This window comes from Aspergillus aculeatus, assembly GCF_001890905.1.
Source record: "Aspergillus aculeatus ATCC 16872 unplaced genomic scaffold ASPACscaffold_1, whole genome shotgun sequence".
In the NCBI taxonomy this organism is placed as follows: Eukaryota; Fungi; Ascomycota; class Eurotiomycetes; order Eurotiales; family Aspergillaceae; genus Aspergillus; species Aspergillus aculeatus.
Window position 1 is genome coordinate 1733427 of NW_017962976.1, and position 21997 is coordinate 1755423.

General features: G+C 51.7%; 9 protein-coding genes across 9 annotated transcripts; 5 read left to right on the forward strand and 4 right to left on the reverse strand.

The window, feature by feature from the left end:
- Window positions 1–170: 170 nt before the first annotated feature.
- On the reverse strand, window positions 171–1396 carry ASPACDRAFT_1861620 (mitochondrial K+-H+ exchange-related family protein). The gene is made up of 3 exons (XM_020197785.1): window positions 868–1396; window positions 750–805; window positions 171–695 (listed from the first exon to the last, which is right to left on the reverse strand). The coding sequence occupies exons 1-3, from the start codon at window positions 1302–1304 to the stop codon at window positions 358–360; spliced, it is 831 nt and encodes a 276-aa protein (XP_020061131.1). The 5' UTR covers window positions 1305–1396; the 3' UTR covers window positions 171–357.
- Window positions 1397–1886: 490 nt separating this feature from the next.
- Window positions 1887–3493, forward strand: ASPACDRAFT_74366 (phospholipase D regulator). Its single transcript, XM_020204193.1, has 3 exons — window positions 1887–2353; window positions 2430–3291; window positions 3357–3493. Exons 1-3 carry the CDS (start codon window positions 2083–2085, stop codon window positions 3379–3381), a joined length of 1158 nt encoding a protein of 385 aa, XP_020061132.1. The 5' UTR covers window positions 1887–2082; the 3' UTR covers window positions 3382–3493.
- A 48-nt stretch (window positions 3494–3541) lies between these two features.
- On the reverse strand, window positions 3542–4626 carry ASPACDRAFT_74367 (cupin domain-containing protein). The gene has a single exon (XM_020204194.1). The coding sequence runs from the start codon at window positions 4254–4256 to the stop codon at window positions 3717–3719; it is 540 nt and encodes a 179-aa protein (XP_020061133.1). The 5' UTR covers window positions 4257–4626; the 3' UTR covers window positions 3542–3716.
- A 334-nt stretch (window positions 4627–4960) lies between these two features.
- On the forward strand, window positions 4961–8290 carry culA (cullin culA). Its single transcript, XM_020204195.1, has 7 exons — window positions 4961–5143; window positions 5313–5402; window positions 5486–5555; window positions 5637–5653; window positions 5712–5782; window positions 5865–7765; window positions 7819–8290. The coding sequence occupies exons 2-7, from the start codon at window positions 5353–5355 to the stop codon at window positions 8005–8007; spliced, it is 2298 nt and encodes a 765-aa protein (XP_020061134.1). The 5' UTR covers window positions 4961–5143; window positions 5313–5352; the 3' UTR covers window positions 8008–8290.
- A 1424-nt stretch (window positions 8291–9714) lies between these two features.
- On the forward strand, window positions 9715–11645 carry ASPACDRAFT_56231 (uncharacterized protein; the record flags this gene model as incomplete). Its single annotated transcript, XM_020203102.1, has 8 exons — window positions 9715–9747; window positions 9791–9839; window positions 9923–9994; window positions 10064–10572; window positions 10628–10725; window positions 10775–11186; window positions 11221–11305; window positions 11443–11645. The coding sequence occupies 8 exons, from the start codon at window positions 9715–9717 to the stop codon at window positions 11643–11645; spliced, it is 1461 nt and encodes a 486-aa protein (XP_020061135.1).
- A 535-nt stretch (window positions 11646–12180) lies between these two features.
- ASPACDRAFT_74374 (uncharacterized protein) lies at window positions 12181–14296 on the forward strand. Its single transcript, XM_020204196.1, has 2 exons — window positions 12181–13380; window positions 13443–14296. Exons 1-2 carry the CDS (start codon window positions 12681–12683, stop codon window positions 14216–14218), a joined length of 1476 nt encoding a protein of 491 aa, XP_020061136.1. The 5' UTR covers window positions 12181–12680; the 3' UTR covers window positions 14219–14296.
- Window positions 14297–14900: 604 nt separating this feature from the next.
- Window positions 14901–15334, reverse strand: ASPACDRAFT_109689 (uncharacterized protein). The gene has a single exon (XM_020195417.1). The coding sequence runs from the start codon at window positions 15317–15319 to the stop codon at window positions 15068–15070; it is 252 nt and encodes an 83-aa protein (XP_020061137.1). The 5' UTR covers window positions 15320–15334; the 3' UTR covers window positions 14901–15067.
- Window positions 15335–16853: 1519 nt separating this feature from the next.
- ASPACDRAFT_1861631 (zinc-binding alcohol dehydrogenase family protein) lies at window positions 16854–18100 on the forward strand (the record flags this gene model as incomplete). The annotated part of the gene is made up of 2 exons (XM_020197786.1): window positions 16854–17326; window positions 17396–18100. The coding sequence occupies 2 exons, from the start codon at window positions 16854–16856 to the stop codon at window positions 17898–17900; spliced, it is 978 nt and encodes a 325-aa protein (XP_020061138.1). The 3' UTR covers window positions 17901–18100.
- A 610-nt stretch (window positions 18101–18710) lies between these two features.
- ASPACDRAFT_74377 (putative Avl9 protein) lies at window positions 18711–21997 on the reverse strand. The gene is made up of 10 exons (XM_020204197.1): window positions 21940–21997; window positions 21591–21695; window positions 21265–21507; window positions 21144–21171; window positions 21028–21091; window positions 20894–20973; window positions 20678–20849; window positions 20590–20630; window positions 20404–20541; window positions 18711–20351 (listed from the first exon to the last, which is right to left on the reverse strand). Exons 1-10 carry the CDS (start codon window positions 21963–21965, stop codon window positions 18978–18980), a joined length of 2271 nt encoding a protein of 756 aa, XP_020061139.1. The 5' UTR covers window positions 21966–21997; the 3' UTR covers window positions 18711–18977.

Sequence of the window (21997 nt, forward strand, 5' to 3'; positions counted from 1 at the left end):
AGCGAAAGGGAGTGAGTTGGATGATGTTTGGTCGTTTCTCCAAGTCGGGTGTCCCGCAGTGGCTCCAATCCAACCTAAGTAACCATGGGGGTTTGCCCGGAACAAGTTAGTTCCGTTCGGAGCATAGAAGTACAGTACAGTAGGTGTAGTTCATCTGACAGTAACGTTATCAGGTCATTCAATTCTCAAAATACATTGCTCATGCTCTATAACGTTTATATACTTGTACCCGAATCATGAATCCAAACAAGAGAGGTGAACATTCAAGAGCCCATTCCAAGGCCCCGAACCATAACAACCAGGAACACCCTTGAGCACCTTTTAGATATCAGAATCTCTTCTATAGGGGGGCCCCACTCATGCATCCTTTGCCTTGGGAGGACTCTGGTCCTTATCGCCTTGATCATGCGAGCTTAGTTGTTCCTGTACTTGCACGATAGCCCGTTCTGCTTCCAGAGCCAGGTCTGGTGCCTCGAGAATCGTTGCCAGTTTCTTCGCATCGCTCATGCGGAGTAATAATTTATCGTCACTCCTCTCGACGTCCTCCACCATCTCATAATGGGGCTTGTCCACCTCCGTGCTCTCCAGTGCATACGAAACTCGTTTAGCGTAGAGCTTCTCAAGCGCAGGGTAGGATATGGGGTTCAGGAGGTCTTTCTCCAGGAGGAATTCTAGATGCTTGGATCCATTGAGGGCTAGAGACTGTTAGCTTATGATTTGTGGCGTCTGCGGGGAAGGGGGAAGCCAACCTCGCCAATGCGACCATCCGCGGTAGACCAGGTAGAAGAAAGGAATATTAGGTATGCTATATGTGAAATCAGTGAACCTAGAACCGATACAACTCTGACAGGGGAGAGGAGTACATACACTGGAAGGAGTCCAACTGGGATTGTAAGTGGTGTCGCAAGGAAGCTCCACCACATCCGTTTGCGATGCAAGTCTTGCCTCTCGGTCGCGATGGCTTGTAAGAGGGAGTGAAGCTTCTCCGATCGGACTGCATTGCCGGGGAAGAGTACATCCACTTTCTTTGTCCCGTAGGTCTTGTCAATGCGCTGCTGAGAGCTTAGCGAGGGGATACTCTTGAGACCCCATTCTTGATAGGGAATTCGTTGTTGCACCCGATTGCCCCAGGAGACCAGGTGCTTCTTCCAGCCTTTATCCGCCTCCTCCCACTTAGCCCATGTCTCTGCCGCCTTGTTGGTGATTTTGTCAACAATTGTGCGCTCCTTGGACAATTCTTGGCCGACGGGCCGAGCGTAGATGAGAGCTCGTCGCGTCGATATGGGAACAATGAAGATTCGCATAGCAATGGCTATATTTTTTGCAGGCGTTGTGTGATCTGCGATTGACGTGTCCGAAAAGCGGGCAAACGCTGGGAAGCGTACAAAGGATTGCTTTGTGTTTTTGTAGTGAGCTAACAGGGAGCTGGACTATCGATGGCTGAAAGGAAGTGGCCGATGAGATGCAGTGGGTGACAGTCGCATACCTCAATGAGTTCACCGAGAGAATTATTTATGGGAGAGAGGCAGTGTTGGGAATTGGTGGGATTGCTAGTAATGGGGGGAGCTGATTGTTGGCCACCGCAAATGGTCCTGGTGATGGTGATGGTGGTGATGGTTGAATCCGCCTCCGCCTCCGCCGCCGCGATGCTCGTCACTGGAGCAGGTGCAGGGCCGACGTCATTCCGCTCCCGGCAAGACTCTTGCAGTACGGAGTAGTTACGAGCAGGAATCATCACTAAAATCTAGTTATTCACGAGGTCTCGGGCACTAAAAACTGGAGCGCTCCGATTCATGGTTCCTTTGCCGAACCAGCCCCCTCTCACCCGGGCGAGCGCTTCTTTCTCTCCCCACCACCCACCTCCTCTTTATACATCACACGGTGGGTGTTGTCTATATTCTTTCCCAGCGGATGATTCTATTCTTTTAACGAGAAAAGGGTGTCCCAATTGCAGTTCAAGGCGCTGTGCCCGCTAGGAGTGCCGAGGAACATTGGGGCGATGCAGACTGGACCCGCCGTCTTCCCCCTGCTTCCGACAATCCGACGCAACTTTGCCTGGGACAGTCGCTGAAATTTAAGGCGATGGCCCACGATGTGCGCGACAGCTACTTCTTGCAGCCACCAGATTCAGGCTCGGTTCCGGACGAACAGCTATCGGAACAACCTTCCACCACGGAATGGATGTCGGCGCAGTCCAACCCTTCCGTTGGCGCAGTAAACAGCGACCATGACCTCGGTCATAATGAGGATGTGGTAGACCAGTCTGCGGGGACTTCGCGCTCACCAGAGAGTACTGTGGTGGGAGACACTGAATTTGGCCCAATAATGGGAAGGAAACCAAGAACATTGCCAGGTAACTTGAGCATGGATCCTTCTACTCTCCTCCCCTAATGCAGTCCTTGCTGACTTTGTACCTTCGTCTCTTGTAGCCTGGATCCGCTCGGTAGAGTATCCTGAAGAAGATAACGACGTTCCTGCCACGGCTAGCCTTCTTCCCTCGCAACCCGACGACGCCGTTGTGGCGCAGCATAATCACTCCCCTTATGCGACAAGACCGAACCGCCCGAGCCGAGCCGACGATGAGGATGATGAAGAGCAAGGGGGCCCTTCCCGACGCGAGTCTCGCTGGAAGAACTTCTCGAAGGTGATCGCATATCCTCGTGAGCCGGGCGTGGAAGAGAAGCCTGTAACCCCAGAATGGTTGAACGAGAACCTTGGCGATTTCTCGCAGCCGTGGCGAGGACAACTCGCTCCAGATGAGGATACCGAGGACCCGCTGAGGATGAAGCGACGCCGTCAGATCTGGTTCAAGCGCTTTCATAATACTCTTCTCAGGAGTCCTATGGTTCCTCTTATCTTCAGACTTACCGTATGGTGCTTTTCGCTTACTGCCCTGGCACTAGGGGGCTCGATCCAGCATCTTTCGGGTCAATATAAACATCCACAGGGCCCCTCCGCGCTTATGGCCATCATTGTTGACGCGGTAGCTCTCGTATATCTGATCTATATTACCTTTGACGAATATACCTCGAAGCCGCTGGGCCTCCGGTCTGCATCCGCCAAAGCACGGCTGATCCTGTTGGATATTTTCTTTATTGTTTTCGACTCGGCCAATCTAAGTCTAGCATTCGAATCCTTGTCCACTGTTCAGGGTGCATGCACGTTGAACGAAGTCAATCAAGAGATCACACCAAAGAATGACGCAATATGCGACCGACAAATAGCTCTCGCGTGTGTTCTCTTGATTGCGCTTCTGGCCTGGCTTACAACATTTGTGATCAGTGTGCTCAGGTAAGCTAGCTTCCAACCGCAGAACGTTTTTTCTTGGATGCTAATCATGCTAATCTTCCTTATAGACTTGTCGAGCGTGTTGCTTCTTGAAGCACTTGGCGGGAATTCGGTCCTCCTAGCAACTTTTCTTACCTTTCTTTATCATTCTCCTATACCCACCTTTTCTTCCTTTCTTCTTATGCACTTCGGATCGCTGCTTTTCATGCTCATGTTTATACTTGATAATATTCTATTCTTTCCCTGTTGGTGTTTCTTTCCCTGGTTTGGTCGTCTGTCATCTGGGTTAGGCGAGGCGTTTATATGTGGCATGCTGCGCGAAGGCCCTGGCTTCGATACCGATAATATATGCATTACAGCTGATTTACTCGTCAATGGTAGTAGATGTACGTATACTGCTAAGCCCACGTGCTCACGCTGAGTTCAGACTACACGTGCAAAACCGGTCCGTCTTTGCCGTATAGGGGATCTCCATGAAACCAATCCAATTGCTGAATATTCTTCGTAACCCTGTCTGCCTCGGATTGTTCGCCGTAGCACATATCCCACTGTTTTTGAGGCGGATAGGCACCGACCATCTTGAAAGGTCCTTCGTCTGTGCCTAGCTCGTCCAGGAGTCGATGGCCCACACCGGCGGGTACTATGATCAGGTCCCCTCGTTCGACGGTTGGTTCAAAGCGCTCGGGATTGTCTTCTCCACCAAAACAAAGGCGTGCACGGCCGGAAACCACCCCTAAAACCTCATGGGCGGTGCTGTGGAAGTGCGTTTGGCGATACATAGAATAGGTCCACTGCGACGTGACCTCGCCCACATCCTCGAAATGTGCTGCAAGTTCGCTAGCCGACGCGTCGAATGCTTTGTGGTAGATCATGAGCGGCTTTGACTGTATGGATGTATTCGGAAGACCCTGCCACTGAGGGATCTGGCGGTAGGTCACTTGGACGTCAGTGAGCGGCTTAAATGACATGATTGCGCCGAACTTCTGGTATGGCACGCGATAAAGGGATGCGCGAGTTTGGCTGGTGCGGAGGATGTCTCCCTGATTAAGAGGGCGACCGGCATTCGATCTTAGCTAGACATGACGTCATTTGCAGCGCACGAAGTGGCAGTCTCTCCTGATGCTACCATCAGTAGCAAACATGTTCGCTGCGACAACAATGGTCATTGTCCTGTCTCGTAAGGCAGAGGCGTTTGAGCATGGCGCATATGAGTAACACCGCCCAGAGAGCTTGGAATCTAGGCATGCTACAATGCAGCCAACTCATTCGGATGGGGTTCCACGTCCCACCCTAGGCAAGCATGTCATGTCGGGGTGCCTGATGTGAGTTTCCGTCAGAGTAAAGTAGCCGCATGAACAAACGAAGATTTTTCAACAGTAGAATATCAATCTTCTGGTCACCTTACTGACAATTTCTTCAAAAAGTCAGTTCACTCAGTCAGGCAGTGGGCATAGTTGATGCGGGCTTAAGATTCACTTCTAGTCAGCCAGTAGATCGCCAGGGAGATATTTCGATAGAGCTGCCTGACCGCTTACCGGAACCGGACCTTCCCCCCTCCCCCCCACGGCACTCATCGCCCAACGCCACGCCTTTTCTGGCTTGCTTCTCCATCCCCGATCTCTCCTCCAGCTTGAGGCGCGTCTCGTTTACTCCCCCCATTTCTTTGACTCTAGGGACTTGCAGGTTGTGGTCTCACTTCTTTGTCTCCCCCAACCTATCATATTTCTCTAGATATTCTCTCTTCTCCCAGATCAACTAGGAGAGACATTATTCGTCTCGCCGTCTCCGTCACCGCTACCTTAACCGCCCACCGCTGAGTGAGGTCATCCACTGTCCTTATCGCTTGCAACGTTTGGTAAGGCTCACGTCTACCTGATCTCATGGGCATCATTTGCTCGTTAAACAGCAGTTTTCTTTCTTCATGTTGCAGTCTCCTGCAGCAACATGTTTCCGTCGCCCCCCGGAAGCTTTCTATGAGGCTATATTAGTCCTACCAGGCTAATGTTCACACGCATCTTCCACAGACCCGCGCTCAAGGCTCGAACCTGGGCGATCAAACACAAGATGCCGGCTTTTTTCCCTCAAACACCCCACAAGGATGATCTTGATGAGACGTTAGTTTTCCCAGGTCCAGTTTCTTATCCGCAAGGTCGGCTGTCGAGGCGACTGCTTCCGGACCACCGGCTGACTCAGGTAGATGGACGTTCTTGGAGAAGGGCATCGACAGTGTGATGCTCAAACTAGAGGAAGGAGTTGACATGAAAACTGTATGTTCCTCGACACTCTTTTCATGTTGCACTGGTCTTCGTTACTTGTCGCGTCGCTGACCTTTCTTCACGCGGGCTTAGTACATGGCCCTTTACACGTATGGTTTGACCTCAAGGCGTTCATTCCACCAAGAATACTCACGAGTGTGAATCTAGAGCGGTCCACAACTTTTGCACATCACAGAAAGCCGTTGGCAGCGGCAGCGGTTTACAAGCTCATCGCGGCGGTCAGTCCCTTTGTCCCTTCTACCCTCCGGCCAAGATCTATGTGCGCCAGCGCTACAACGTATATTGACATCACCGCTGCAGCCCATCTACTCGGGGAGGAGCTTTACAAACTACTAGGTGAATACCTCTCACGCCACTTGGACGCTGTGTATAGAGAATCCGAGAGCCATGCGGAGGAGGCGTTGTTGGGGTTCTATATTCGCGAATGGCTTCGCTACACCACTGCCGCCAAGTACATCAACCATCTCTTCCGTTACCTAAACAGACACTGGGTCAAACGCGAGATCGACGAGGGAAAGAAGAATGTCTACGATGTTTACACGCTGCACCTGGTGAAATGGAAGGACGACTTCTTCATGAAGGTTCATGAGAAGGTTATGGAGGCTGTACTGAACCTGGTCGAAAAGCAGCGTAACGGCGAGACTATTGAGCAGTCACAGATCAAGAGCATCGTCGACTCGTTCGTTTCCCTGGGCCTTGACGAGACTGACAGCACCAGGTCAACGCTCGAGGTTTACCGCTACCACTTCGAGAAGCCATTTATCTCCGCCACCAGAGTTTACTACGAAAACGAGTCGCGGCAATTTGTTACTGAGAACAGCGTGGTCGAGTACATGAAGAAAGCAGAAGCCCGTCTGGAGGAAGAAAAGGCTCGTGTCGGCTTGTACTTGCACCCTGACATCTCGAAACATCTGACCGACACTTGTCTGGATGTGCTGGTCACAGCTCACTCTGAACTCCTCCGAGATGAATTCCAGGTTCTGCTGGATAACGAGCGTCAAGATGATTTGGCTCGGATGTATAGACTTCTGTCTCGCATCAAAGAGGGTCTGGATCCTCTCCGAACTAAGTTTGAAGCTCATGTGAGGAAGGCTGGCTTGGCCGCCGTTGAGAAGGTGGCCGCCGACGGAGAGACATCGTTCGAGCCTAAGATGTACGTGGACGCATTGTTACAGGTACATACCAGGTATCAAAGCTTGGTCAGCGAGGCATTCAACGGTGAATCCGAGTTTGTCCGTTCTCTGGATAATGCCTGCCGCGAGTTTGTCAACCGCAACAAGATTTGCAGGTCCGGATCGACAAAGACCCCCGAGTTGCTCGCGCGCTATACCGATTCGTTATTGAAGAAGGGTTCCAAAGCTGCAGAGGAGTCTGAGTTGGAAGAGATGTTGGTGCAAATTATGACTGTCTTCAAGTACATCGAGGACAAGGATGTTTTTCAGAAGTTCTACTCCAAGATGCTCGCTAAACGTCTGGTACACGTCAGCTCCGTGTCCGACGATGCAGAGACCAGCATGATCAGCAAGCTCAAGGAGGCGTGCGGCTTTGAATACACGAACAAGCTGCAGCGCATGTTCCAAGACATCCAGATCTCGAAGGACCTGAATGCCAGCTACCGGGACTGGCAAGAGAAGGTACTCGATGAAGATGATCGGCGGAAGCTGGTCGACTCTCATTTCCAGATCCTCGGAACTGGATTCTGGCCTCTCAATGCGCCTACCACCGATTTCCTTGCACCACCCGAAATCGTGAAGACATCGGAACGATTCCAGAGCTTCTACTTTGATAAGCACAGTGGCAGAAAGCTGACATGGCTTTGGCAGCTATGCAAGGGTGAAATCAAGGCCAACTACATCAAGAACACCAAAGTACCCTACACGTTCCAGGTATCCACATTCCAAATGGGCATACTCCTACTCTTCAATGAGCACGACACCTTAAGCTATGAAGATATTCAAAAAGCCACTTCGCTTTCGCCTGAGATTCTTGATCCCAACCTAAGCATTTTCCTCAAGGCTAAAGTTCTGACTATCAATTCCGAAGGATCCAAGCCGGAGCCTGGAACGTCTTTCACTCTAAACTACAATTTCAAGAACAAGAAAATCAAGGTTAACCTCAACATTCAAATCAAGTCGGAGCAGAAGGTCGAGTCGGATGACACACACAAGACAATTGAGGAGGATCGTAAGCTCTTACTTCAGGTACGTTCCTCATCCCACCCCGTGAATATGTATCCCGCCTAATGCTGTTCTAGTCTGCGATTGTCCGTATCATGAAGTCCCGCAAGAAGATGAAGCACGTACAATTGGTTCAAGAAGTGATCCAACAAGTCAAATCTCGCTTCCCTCCCAAGGTCCCCAACATCAAGAAGAATATCGAGGCTCTGATGGAGAAGGACTATATCGAGCGATTGGATGGGGACGAGATTGCTTACATTGCATAAAGCTGGTGCCGCCATCACATTCACATCGCCTTATTATTCATTACCTCATCGCAACTCTCTCTCATACTCCCCGTGTGTTCTGTTAGCGCGGTATCGCTCCACCCCCCACATTTTGATTTGATTTAGGCCAGGTTTCATCGAGCCATGGAGGAAGGGGTATTCTGTAGTTCTCTCATAGCGCTGCTACCACAAATGATAACCCAGATTATGCTTCTAGTGGAACGCTCTTTGTTGAAGATTTACCCTAGCCGTCATTCATATTCTCCTGCAGAATGTGCATCGCGACCCCACAATGGGACGATGTGATTGCCTCCAGATGTTGCAACCTGCCCGAGCTGGAGATTCCCGGTTCAGACGCTCTGTAGGTTACAGTAGCACCTTGTGAGAGATGACCAGCCACGAACAGTATTCAAGCCGTCAGTTGTCAATTAACCTCTCTCGTGTCTTCTGGCCTTGCCCATTGGTGAACAGTACAGTACAAGCGATTACTACTCTTCTTTCTCTCTACCTACTAGGTAGTAGTCATTGCATCCCAGCCATCGGAGAGAGCAATCGAATACGAAACCACCAACACCAGGCTGGAAAAATCCAAACGTTGGTGGGACGTGAAAGATGAAGCCATTTAGTAGACCGAGCGAATTGCTGCATGGAGTGACGGTCCGGTTAGTCGGCATATCATGGATGATCCTGGTCTCCCCAGCTCGAGTGAATCTTTTGGCGAATACAGAGCCGATCTCGACTGTCTTTGAGTTGCTGCAGCTGGGTGTGACTGATTCCAACGTTTATGAGAGATGAAAGGCGACGGAAGTATTTTAGTGAACCGGATGAATATTAGGTAGAGTCACGGTCCAATTAGTCGTCACAGCATGGATTGTCCCCGGCCTCCCATCTCGGGTCTCATCTCGGGTCTCATATCCGGTGCAGCATTTGGAGAATCTAGAACGGTTCTCGACTGTTCTTGAGTTGCAGCAGCTGAGTGGGGTTTTTCTTCCCTGTACGTGCTATCAGTTGGCTATGTTTCATGAACTGACAAAGACCGTATTGACAGACCACGATAATCCTAGCGCCCTGCATGCAGAGCACATCACCATGCGCATCTTTGCAGCGAGAGTGAAAAATCTGTCGTATGAAGCTGTAGTATGAGGCTTGGTGATGTTGCAACCTGGATGTCTATATCTAAAACCTGGGATTTATCCGCTGCTTTTCCCGATATAGAAGCCAACGAGATCCAGCCTCCACCGCCTGAAATCTTGTGCAGCCTCAACACCGATAAGGCTGAGCGGCTTTCGGCATGGCAGATGCAGTTAACAGTCCTAAGATGTTGATGTGGCCAATGAATCAATGCAGATCCAGGTGCAAAAATAGTTATATGCAGTCAGCACGATCTTCGAAGCCATGCGACAACACGAAGTTCACCGCAAACACAGCATACTCTCTCCTGAAACCGTTCGCTACCATACTGGTGCCCAATTGAAATGCCTCATGGCAAGATGGGATTGCCTTTTTCTTGCGGCTTGTCCATGTTACTACACCCAACATATATAAGGCCGACAAAGGAGCTAGACCATAGATCTCGCTCGACAAGCTAAATCATGCTTTGTGATATACAGTGGTGAAGAGGAAGTGGAATACCAGGGACAAGATTCCCAGGCGCCAACAGCAGTTTTCTACCTATATTCTGAGAGCTTCTCTTCCTTGTGATACAAAATGGGTCGAATCCCTTTTGTGACAAGCCCTTTGGTACGTCTTGATCTCGCGCACCGCAAAGCTCAAAGACTAACAGCACCCGTTCAAGTCCAAGCGTAGCACTCGGCAGAGCTCAACATCTGATAGTGAGCTCGGTCCGGCCACACACGATGAAACCTTGTTCGAGAACTCTCAGTTCGAACACTATGAGGCTACCTCCAACATCCAGTTGTTTCCGACTTGTTTCTCGTGGCTGATTTGACCTCCTTTGTGACTGTCCACGATGTGAACAGTAGTAAGAGTATGTGGCCGACTCGTCTCCCGAACAATATCAGTCTTCGCGGAATGTAATTGCTAAATATCTGTCCAGTGCTGGCGTCCTATGTCGGCTTCATCGGTATCTTGTGGTTCACGTGGTGCCAGGTCAGTCTGTACGACGTCTGGTTTGCCACGGACAGCATCTTTGAGCGTGTGGCCCACGCGTGCCATTTCGGCGTGATGATGGGGCTGGCCGTCATCGGCCCCAACTTCCTGAGGCAGGACGCTTGGGGCCCCATGCAGCAGCTGTCGCTGATCCTTATGGTGAGCCGCTTGGTACTCGCATGTCAATACGGCACGACGCTCTACTTCACATGGCATTACCGCAAGACTCGCGCGCTACTGTTGATCACTTTGGTCTCGCTGCTGGCCGCTGCAGCTGTTTACTTTGGTACATCGTTTGTGTTTCAGTTGCGCACCAGATGGGACGCCTATATCGCGTGGTACTGCGTTTCCGTGACAGAGGTGCTTATCAACGTGGTCGTGGCCGCGGTTTGGCCGGCTCTCTCGCTTGAGAAGACTCATCTCGTGGAGAGGATGACCTGCTTGACTTTGATTATCGTATGTAAAACTCTCTGGACGTATTAATCTGGAATACTAAACCTCTTTCTGATAGTTGGGCGAGGGTATCATTCTTTTGAACAAGGTTGTCAGCATGATCGGGAAGCTGAACCAGCGGTTCTTCCCCCCGGACACTGAATTCTCATATCATCCGTATTGAAAGAGTACCTCTCCCTTTCAAGGTAGAAAGATGTTCAATCAGGACTCCCTCTCTATCACAGTACCTGACTTACCAACTGTACTTCGACACCATCAGCAGCGTAGAGGCACTAGGTCCGATCGGCCAGCACCTGTGCGCTATGCTCCACTTCCCCTTCCACGTCTGCCTCTGCCTCATGATGGAAGGGATCAACCAAACCTTCATCTGGGCACACCTCTGGGCCGGGATCAGCCAGCTTTTCAATCCCCTGATGCGCGGGATCAACAACAATGCCCCGGTCGACGAACTCAGGGACATGCTCGGGGAGGCGATGGATGACGTCCTGAACAGCTTCACCACCTACATGGATCAATTCCACACCATCAATAGCTCCTACAACGCGACCATCACACTGCCCCCCAACGCGACGGGGATGAAGTTTATCGAGAAGGCGTGGCCGGCAATCATGGGGACGGTGAACCATCATCGTGTACAACTTCGGGTGTAAGATACCCAAGGAAGAGGCGGCCAAGGCGAATGTCACGTTCCAGGAGGAGATCGACGCGGCCATGAAGGTCTATGATCTTACTTTCGGTATGTACATCGTCCCATCATCTTGTTCTCTTTTGACTTTCACATCATTCCGATCCTTTGTGTCGATCGATCTGAGAGGTACAAGCACCAACTAACATCTTCATTCACCCACTCAGGATACTCCTGCACCTGCACAGGCCTCTTCCTGATCTTCACCACGGTCTTCGAAATCCTATCGCTTCCCCGCGAACTCATCATTTCGGCATGCGCCGCGACAGCACGGGGAACGTCGCGCTCGTGGGGCTGGGCCTGGCGCTGCTCAGCCCGGAGTCTCATGAACATCACCGGAAAGAGCCAGGCAATCGGCCAATCACCGTGGGCACTCCAGCGCTGGCGCTGATAATGCTCTTCTGTGAGTTCTCCTTTTTCTTTCTTCTATTTTCCATTCTCATCATAGGGGAGTTCACGAAAAAGACGATTCATCTCGTTCTCGTATTTGGTTACGAGTGGACATCGCTGACCGATTGTTATTGTCACTTTTAGTGCTCGCGTTGCATCATTTTGCCCCAAGGAGGCTATATCGTATATAGAGTCGACATAGAGGACATCGAGAAGTAATAATGACGTTGATAGTGCCACTGCACATCTCTCTTACTGCCGCTGCTTCCCTCTCTCTATTTTTCCATAAGCTACAGAGAGAGATTAGATGAACGGCAGAGGTATGACTGTCAGAAAATGTTGAAAGAAGCTAGCACAAAGTACGAAGTAATCGCAATAGTGGTCTGGTCACCTGACCCAGTGAGTCTGTGCTCATCCTGCCACGGAAAATGAGGTAACGCGTTACAATCACGTGGTTAGAGCCCCCTTTCCCGTCCGTTATCTATCGATCCTCTAGAACCACCTCCCCGCCCCCAACCATCTCCTCACCACCTTTCTCCCCCCTGAGATATCTCATGCTTCACCTTCGTTCGGTGCGACGATATCAACTCCATCATCCTGATCACGTATAGAGACTTGAAGATTTGCTCTTTGCCGTTCTCGCCGCTGGTCCTGCCGTTCCTGTGTTCTCATAGGACTCCATATTGGATCTTGGATTGGGTACGTACGTGTGGCTAGGCCGCAAGAGCTTTTGATACCTTTGTTGTCGTTTGCCAATCAAGGAATCATTTTCTTCTTGCCGTTCTCGCCGCTTGGCGTGCCATTCCTGTGTTTTCATAGGACTCTCCAACTTCTTAATCCGGAGTAAGCATGTACTTGTGGCCAGGCCGCAGGAGCTTTCGGTCGGTCTCTTTACTGTTGTCCTCTCAATTCTACCCCCGATCTCTCATTCACCGGAGTCAGGGCTGCTCATCGCTTTTACAAAGCCCGGGTGGGAGGGCTACTCGATCATTCGAGGGAATTTTTTTTCAAATCCAACGAGCTTTAGAGTTTTTCAATGTCGCCTGTATTGCAAGATTCGCACTGGGCTTTGTCCAAGAAAGTTGTCGTCTCTGTGCCAGGCACGAAACATTTTTGCGATGCCAGGTGCCGCATCGCCTATTCCAACGTCCCCGAGCGAGGATCTATCTCTCTTAGTATCAAGGCAGCCCTTGCTAATTCCACTAACAGCTCAGATTCACTAACATTGAATATCTGCCCCAAAGCGGTTCAGAACTCCTCGCTAGTCAAGAGAAGCAAACCTAATCTGTGCCCATCGGAATTGTCCTCAAAAATTCGGCAAACTATAAGCGGTGCTACGGATGTTTCAACGCTCAGTATACATTTAGCTAGGCCTGGGATTGTTCTGTGTCCATCTTGGGCAAAGTCTCTAAGTTCTTCCGATCCAGAAGACTCAAATTTCATCGCATTCGCCCATATTTGTCAGTCAACTTCTCTACGCCTACACTTTGCCCTGGTACAATTTCAGGGGGGAGAATTTGAGACGTTGAGAGATTTTTGCTCTAGAATACAAACCCTCCAGTCAGAGTCTTTCGACCATCATCGGCATGGTGTAGTCGAGAGAGGCCCGAGTATATTTAAGCTTTCTCCACCCCCATATGATGAGAAACATGTATCAATACCGGCTGAGCAAGCGGATCTACCCCAATACAATGACCAAACCAAATTGAATCCGGTCATTGGCAAACGGGACAGAGGTATGCCCCATCTCCACAGTTACAAGAGATTTCAGCTTTCATAGCCTGTTGATGGTCTCTAGGGTGGTCCCTGTCACCCGAAGAATGTTGCAAAAGGCCGCTTCTTACACAACCAGACTGGCTTGGAGCACCTACCGAAGTCAATACCCCAAGTACTCGCTCTTCGTCACCATCCACAAACTCGATCCGTCCAACCCACTTCATACATGCTTCTTCACCCGACGACACAGATCATTTTTCACTGAGATGTCTTGAGCAGAGGCTTAGCCGACTTCCTGAAGATCTGGTTCGCGAGCTATTGATTCGTTCCGGACATCATCGTCTACTGGCCTTGTCAGGGGATGTAGATGGCGGCCTACCATCAAGGTCCGGGACATCTGGCCCTCCTGGCGTCCATCTGATCGATCCTTACATCAAAAGATATATCGATGAGGAAATCCACAACAGTTTAAAATTACAGCAGGATATCGTACGCGATAGTATCAAATCAGAACTTGATGATATCGTTCAAGACAGCATCAAATCAGAACTGCCTGGTCTTGTCGACCATTTTCGCGAGGAGATTGCCGACGAACACAAAACGAAAGTGTGCGAGTTAGGCGAGGTGGTCCAGGACAGTGTATGCGAGATACAAACTGTAACCGATGATGGTGCAGAGGTAATTAGGGACGTTACGACAGCGCATATCGATGAAATAAACAAGCAGGCCGTCGAGGGGAAGAAAGCATTGAAGGAGATGGCTTTGAAGTTGACTACTTCTCTCAGGGCCTCATTTGACGATTTGCGAGGCTCTAGGCATGAAAAACAGGGCACACACGCGAGATGCCGCTCTGTTTAAATCCTAGATTTAGGTCTTCTTACTCAATAGTTTGTTGTGTATCTAAGACTCCGTAGACATTTAGAATGAGAGATGGCCTCTTGATTTTGTTCTGTATGATTCCAGACCCCGCAACGTCACCCCTCCAACCTCAAATCTACCTCAACCTCACCCCCGTCACTCCCATCGTCTCAATCAAGCTGCCGCGGATAGGCTCCCCCACCAACGTCTCAAACCCCAGACCCATCCAACCAACGCCTTACACCGCAACCCCAACAGCCTATTCAAAAAGAAGGGGACACTATACGGATGCCCCTGCGCCGCGGTGACCACCCGATGCCGCGCGCTGCGATAGTAGCCCGCCGTGAACCGCTGCACCACATCCGCCGATGTTGATCACATACGCCCCGGCCACGGGCGGCACGGGGATCCACGTCTCGGTGGTGGGGGGGGGGGGGGTGGGGGCAAGGGAAGGGTGTACAGTACCTCCAAACTGCCAGTCCGACTGCACAGCCTGCGGCGCATAATGCAGCAGTCGCATGGGAATCGACGGCCGGTCCTGCGCCAGCGCGTCCAGCGCGTCCGGGGCGCAGTGCCATTCGGCGGGTACCAGGATTGGAGGAGGGCGTGCACGAGCGTTAACATGGTGGCTTGGTATCGCAGTATGGGTTCCTGGAATTTTCGGGGTGGAAGAGCGGCAGGCCAGAGGTTTGGGGCCGGTGGGGAAGGTGCCGCTTTCTGGGGTCGGTGGCCGAAACTTCGTGGCCGATGATGAAGCACTGTCATGCGTTCAGTGAGTCTCAATATCAAAATAGTCAGGAGGAAAGCAGAAGGGACGCGCAAGGCAGTCAAAACGCAGAAGGGCTGAGTTTACCTCCTTGGTGCCCGGCAACAACCCCTCCTGGTGCGTTTGGATGCCGGGGGTGGGGGGTGCGCTCGTACCCGCGGAACGGGCGACCCACGGAGCTGCCGATCCAGACCTTCATCTTCTCGTCTTCGGGGCAGGGTGAAGAAGCCGTAGGTGGTGCCGGCGTCGTGCATGGCGTCGACGACGTGCTGGCGGGCGGTCTCGGAGGCATGGGGGTTTAGCCAGGGGGCGATGTCGACGGTGGGGATGGACATGATGCTTCAGTACACTCTGATCTACTGTATACCTAGTAGCAGTCTCAAGCTAGTCTGAATTCCATATATAACCACCACCTAGCAGAACCCTCTCAAGGAACCACCCAGTATACCACATACCATCTATCCCCGACAGAAACAACAACCCGCCCGATCGAAGGTATCTCCGTACAAAGCCCCAAGAAACCAATCCTCACACAGAAAAGGCAGAGAGAAACAGAAACTCCCACGGAGTATCTCCTCAACCCACCCCTCGGAAGTTGTGTTTGTTAAGAGAGAACCCAGCCCTTAGCATCAACAAAGCATGATCCACAACCACAACCAAAACCACTACCCCCCTCTCCTCTATTCGACATCCTCTACTAGCTCTCCATCCTCTACCTCCATCCCCCAAGAAACAGAGAATCCACTCATCTCACCCTCCCTGACCAAACCGCCGCAACCCAACCCAAGAAACAATGTCCACCACCATCTCAAATCCAACCTCAAACCCCAACCCATCAACCACCTCAACCTCACCCGCCAAACCCGAGAAGGAGACCTCAAAGAGGCTGAAAGAATACCTCCTTCTTCTCTTCTTCTTCCTCCTCCACGCACGAAACCCGACTAACCCACTGCGCCTCCCACCTCGCGCATAACCGCCCCCACATCGACGCCCACCGCATCACCTTCAGCGGACAGATGATCTCCTCCCACACTTTTCACACCTGACGACAAACTCGGCCAGCAGAACATCATAGGCAGCAACCATCTCTGCGTGCGAGGCCGAGGTGTGGGCAATGGTGGTGGCGGATCCGTACAGCCGGCTGGGGGTGTGGGCTTTGGGGGCGGTGGATGTTGTGCCTATGCGGGTTTTGGTGCCCGGGACCTTCTCTTACGGAATCCCAGACCTAGCTCTTAGGGTTTGAGATGGGAATGTTTGGGGGAATATATAAATTGAGGACTCAAGTGCTAATGTTGATATTTGTTTGTATGCATGTCTGGGTGTGTTTTGTGCTGTGTACTGTACTGTACTCAGGATTGAATGTACTGTGCCCAACCTAAAGAATAAGCTGGATGCTCAATACGTGCTTCAAGGGAGGTTGGGAATAAGCAATGCATTCCCCGTCTGACAGCTCCCGCTTGACCGAATATGGGTTAGTAAGGGCACTTGTACTTCAAACTACTTCAAACTACTGCACGCCGGAGGTAATGACTCGTAGGACCGTACCATACCTGAATCCCCGAGACCGGTAGACTCCACCACCGCCCGCCCGGAGTTGTCCACCGGAGATAACCAATTTACCGAGAACCAGCTTCAACTTGACTATAGACAATAGACATGCACTAGATATGGACAGCATCCACTACTATAAAAGGTGACGCTGCACGGCTATAGGACTCTACACAGTTATAGTACACACTCACAACACACTGACTCACTACACACACTTACAACGCACACACTCACAAACTAATCTCCTTAAACCTTCATACTCCACTACATCACAACCCATCCTTCAGCCACTGCAGCCACTTCACCACTCATCCCACAATGTCAACATCCTCCACCACCACCACCACCACCACCAACACAGCCGCCTGGCTCCTCGAGCCCGAAGCCCACCCGTTTCAAATCCGCGAAGCGCCCCTCTGGGAACCCGCCGAGAACGAGATCCTCATCCGCAACCACGCCGTGGCCATTAACCCCGTCGACGGGAGCCTCCAGACCAAAGCGTGGTGGCCCATGGAATACCCCACCATCCTGGGCCAAGACGTAGCCGGGGAAGTCGTGCAGGTCGGGCCCGGAGTGACTCGGTTCCAGCCGGGCGATCGCGTGGCCGGGCTGGCCGTTGGCATGGCCACCAAGCGCGACCAGGACCACGCCTTCCAGGCCTACACCATCCTCCAAACCAACATGGCCAGCAAGCTACCCGACACCCTTTCCTACGAAGCCGCTGCCGTGATCCCGCTGGGCCTGTCCACCGCCGCGTGCGGCCTGTTCCAGGACACCCATCTCGCACTGCAGTATCCCTCGGAGCCAGCACGCCGGCCCCCAACCGAAGAAACGCTGCTGATCTGGGGCGGCGCCGGTAGTGTGGGCAGCAACGCCATCCAGTTGGCCGTCGCGGCCGGATACGAGGTCGTCACGACGGCCTCGCCCCGGAATTTCGACCACGCTACGCGGCTCGGCGCCAGCCGGGTCTTCGACTACCACAGCCCCACCGTCGTCGACGATCTCGTGGCGTGGCTGGAGGGGAGGACCCTGGCCGGGGCCATGGATTGTATCGGGTTCGCCGCCACGCCCATGACCGTGGCAGTGGTCAGCCGGTCGCAGGGCTCGAAGTTCGTGGCCACGGTCAAGGGCGGGTTCCAGGCCCCCGACGGCGTGACCGTCAAGAGCGTCTTTGGCACCACGCTGAAGGACAATGCAGTGGGCAAGGCGATCTACGAGGACTTCCTCCCCCGCGCGCTGAAGACAGGGTCCTTCGTCCCGGCCCCGGAGCCCCTTGTCGCAGGTCAGGGTCTGCACAGCATCCAGGCAGCGGTCGATCGGCAGGCTCAGGGCACCTCCGCACAAAAGGTGGTCGTCGTGCTGTGAGTGAGCTAAACCGGCGGGTTCTGTGTAACGCTATTTCTCGCGTGGTTTCATCTGGTTCCCGACCTGCCCTCGTATCCTATTGGTCTTGTCATTTGTTGCGATATGCTCCGCCCCGGTCAGTTGGACTCTCGTACCTCGGGACTGGCCACAGTATTCGTGTTGTCGGGATTTTTGTTGAATGAAAGTTTATGACACCATAGCCCCATCAATAGGAGCAATAAAAGCCGTTGGCAATAGAGTTGTTGACTCAAACCGCGAGGTCGTACAAATTCTTGACGCAATGGACGCACCACGGACCTTCAACTAGAGTTTCCTGTCCTAAGAAACCATACATACGTAGCAGACCAACTGTACAGGAAGTCGAATGTAGAAACTGGTGGTTTCACAGACCTTCAGCCTCAAACTTGAAAGGTTAAGTGTTCCTCTGGTGTTTGGAAGAACACACAGCCCACGTGTAGAGACCCCTCTTCTCTACCAAGGGAAGCTTCTCACGAACATGTGCCATAAGCCTTGTGTTAGGGCCGAGACCATGCCGCCTCCATTCGCAAGACGTCAAACACGTTTTTGGCAACAAGCTCCGGCCATTTAGGACGAGGTTTCGGGCATCAAGGCCCAGCATACAGCAGGCAGCCACCGACAAACTGAGCCCTTAAAGCTTATTTCACCCAGATTCAAGTGGGGTATATCCGTAAATATGTGCAACGTAGAAATAAGTTTTGCATTTTTGCAGCCATTTCATTATCTTCAAATTGACAGATGGCAGTATTCCAAGTTTCAACCAAGCTTTATCCTAGTCAGTGCTCATCAAGGGGTATCTTTAGGCTTGACAATAGCCGTTGCGCGTAAAAATACATCCATTGTCGGGGCCCAATTCTCTTTCTGATTGAGGGTAGAGCAGGAGAACCAGGAGTCCCAGAAATATGTATATAATGACATTATGTTGAACAAAAAATAAAAAACCCCTATTTACTCACACATATCTGCAAAGGGTGATATTATTAGACATGAAAATGTTCGGCTGGATTCGAACCCGAGACCGAACTCGTCGCCACGTATCGATGCAGCAGATTATCATGGTTAGTCTGCTTTCTCCGTGTGTATATCGGTGTTCAAATGTAGTTCTTCCTTAGGAGGGGAAGGCAGGGACGAGGGATCCGTCTGGGTCTCCGTAGTTGTATGGACAGTGTTATCTGTGACCGTGGTCATGTCATTCCCCTGGTTCTCGGCCTCATGCTGAGTGGTGTGCTCTTGTTGACAAACCACTGCCTCGCTGTGAGTCTCACCAAAAGCCGGAGCCTCCTGCGACAAGGGGGACTTCGAATACGTAGTTTCCTGCTCGTCACTATCCCCTGTCTGATCATCCTTGCGGCTGAACTCGCCGCTCTCGCGTCGGAGAAGGATGTTGCTCCACCGCTTCCTCCTGCTTCCGCTCCGAGATAATGTCGAGAAGTCTTCACTTCGCCGTGATTGCATGGAGAGTCTACCTCGGTCTGCTTCACCCGCCTCGGTGCTGCAGGTCAATGTGGGAACAGAGGGCGACGTGGTGATAGGCGATGTTGGCGTGGGCTTCTTTTCCTGCCATTCCTTTCGTTTCTCGCTGGCCCATGTTCCCCAAGAGCTGAAATAGGCGCCCGCCTTCTGGCTCACGGCACTAACCGAAGCCTGTGCTTGTGCCATATCCACCGAGGGGGCCTTACGTCCAGTGAACCACGAAGCCCCTCCCGTGGAATTGATCGATGCTGTATCGGAAGGAGAAAATGGAGGCGAGTTTCTAGATCCCCTGTCCAGTGAGGATCGCTGCGAAGGTGACGTTCTCTCTTCGGTCTTCTTTCGCTGGGCTTCCCGCATGGATTCAATATCCGCCCAGAAGCTGTTGAATGCAGCACTGACTTTCTTCTGGCCCGTCGAAAGGTGTCTGTTCAGAGCCTCGCGGCCTTCCCGCACGCGCTCATCTAGGTGCAGCTCGGCAACCTGTTGGGTTACACGTCGTTGAACGTCGTCGATTGTCAGACCCCCTGCGCACGGGTGACGAGGCTCCACAATTGAAAACAAAAGCGCGTCAGAGGTAAGGCGCTTGAACAATGAATAATTGGGTGTGTTGCTCCACTGCGCTAAGAATTCTGCATTGAACTCTAGGGCCGGGTCGCCCTCGATGTTGTAAGCTTCCAGCTGAGCACGGCTTCTTCCGCCTGGCTCACCAGTAGTGGAAGAGCTGAGCTCCTCGTGGTATTGCATACAGGAGAGCAACGCCAAGAGATACTCCTCAAACTGGAGCCTGATAAATTCTTCGGAACCCATGTAGCCATGCGTTTTGGGCTGCTGAGGATGTGCATCATCCCAGGTTTCATTAATGATTTGGGTGAGAAGGTCGATCCAGCGCCTATCCGCGACAGAGAGAGTAAGAGCATTTCGGAGAGACGGTGAGCTGATGGTAAGAGTGTCTTCGTCAAGCTGCGCATACAATTAGCAATACAACTGGAATGGTATGGTACAATAATCTGACATTGACCAAGATATCGCTATAGCGATCTTTTTGCTGCAGCAATAAAGAGTTAGTGGATCCAACAACATATGACTTGGTTCCGTGATCCGCCAGCAAATCCAGTTGCTGCAACGGGGTGTATGGCCCGAACATGCTTCCCTGTAAGAAGTTAGATCGTCCAGGATAATCATTTGAAGATATGCGCACCTTGCCGAAAATCTGTAGGGGTAGTCCCATGTATGCCAGCACTGCAGGGTTCAGCATAAATCACAAATAAGCGGGGCCGACAGCATACAGGAGCTTCTGTCACTTGTTTTCAGAGAAGTGGGCTTCTCCACTGTCTGCGCATAGGTGTCAAAAGCTGGATCGGCAGAGTCTTGCAAGCGACTCATCAGGCCCGGTATCAACGAGATGAGAGAAAATTGTATCATGCACAACCGCTCACACTTGGTCCCAAAGAAAAGCATCTATGTCGAGTAAGCCGAGTCCTTTCTGAGCAGAATGAACGTACCTTCGGTTGCAAGAGCAGAGCTTTGAACAGGACAAGCGTCTGGTGCTTGAATTCATGAATCATTTCCCGCAAGGAAAGCCCTTCGCGCTTGCGTAAGCCCAGGTCGACCATACAATCAGTCTCAATCGTCTTACCCAAATTCTGATCCTTCGTGTCCTCATCTTTCTTTAAGCTGATAACCAGGCCTTCTCGAAATTTCTAGACACCGATGTCAATCAGAGATCATGGGTTAACATGAATGAGAGCGCACCTTCAATATGTCGTAATCCGAAAAGTCGCTGTTGCATGTGTCAGCGATCGTGGCACCACTAAGAAGCCTCCAGGCCAGAGTAGGCTGACGGAGGAGCACTTGGTAGCATTGCTTCACATACCGTTGCGCAAACCATGCCGACGTAACGATTGACAGCTTCTCCCTCAGTTGCCCCAGCCTCTGAGGACTGTCCGTTATCACCACCACTGCTTTCTGCACCGTTGACCTTGTAACGTCCGGCGGTCGGTAGAGGAGAATATTGGAGTCGATTTGTCGAGAGCATGAGATGCCGAACAGGGAGGTGGCAGGTTGTGTCGCAGTCTCCTTTCGGCGGACCGTGAAATAAGAGAACTCCTCGGTGGACCTGGTGGGCAATGCGTATGAGCTCAAATGAGCATTCTGTACGGGGATACGGAATTAGGGATGGAAAGCCAGCTCGGGTCGTACAAATGCGCTCCGTCCGATAAGGCCATAAATGGCAACAAGGACCAGTCGTTCTCCGCAGCCGAGTCTCCTCCATCGTCACCGAAGCATAGTTCAATTTCAGGGCCTCTAAACAAGGTCGATGAAAGTTCTAGATTAGCTTGTCATTCGTGCACTATAGCGAAAGGAGAAAAGCGAGGGATAGGGGCTCAGTGCGAATTGCGCCCACCCGCGGCGCAAAGGACAAGCGCACTCGCAAGAATGTTTCCGACATGCTTGTTCTTGATTGATCGGTCTCGCCACCTTCGAGAGAGCAGGGAAAGTCGCTGCCGCATTGACTCCCCTCTACTCACCTTCTCAGATATGTACATACCTTGCATGGTGAAAATCTATGACCATCACAATGGGGTCCTGCCGGGGGTGGACGTGAG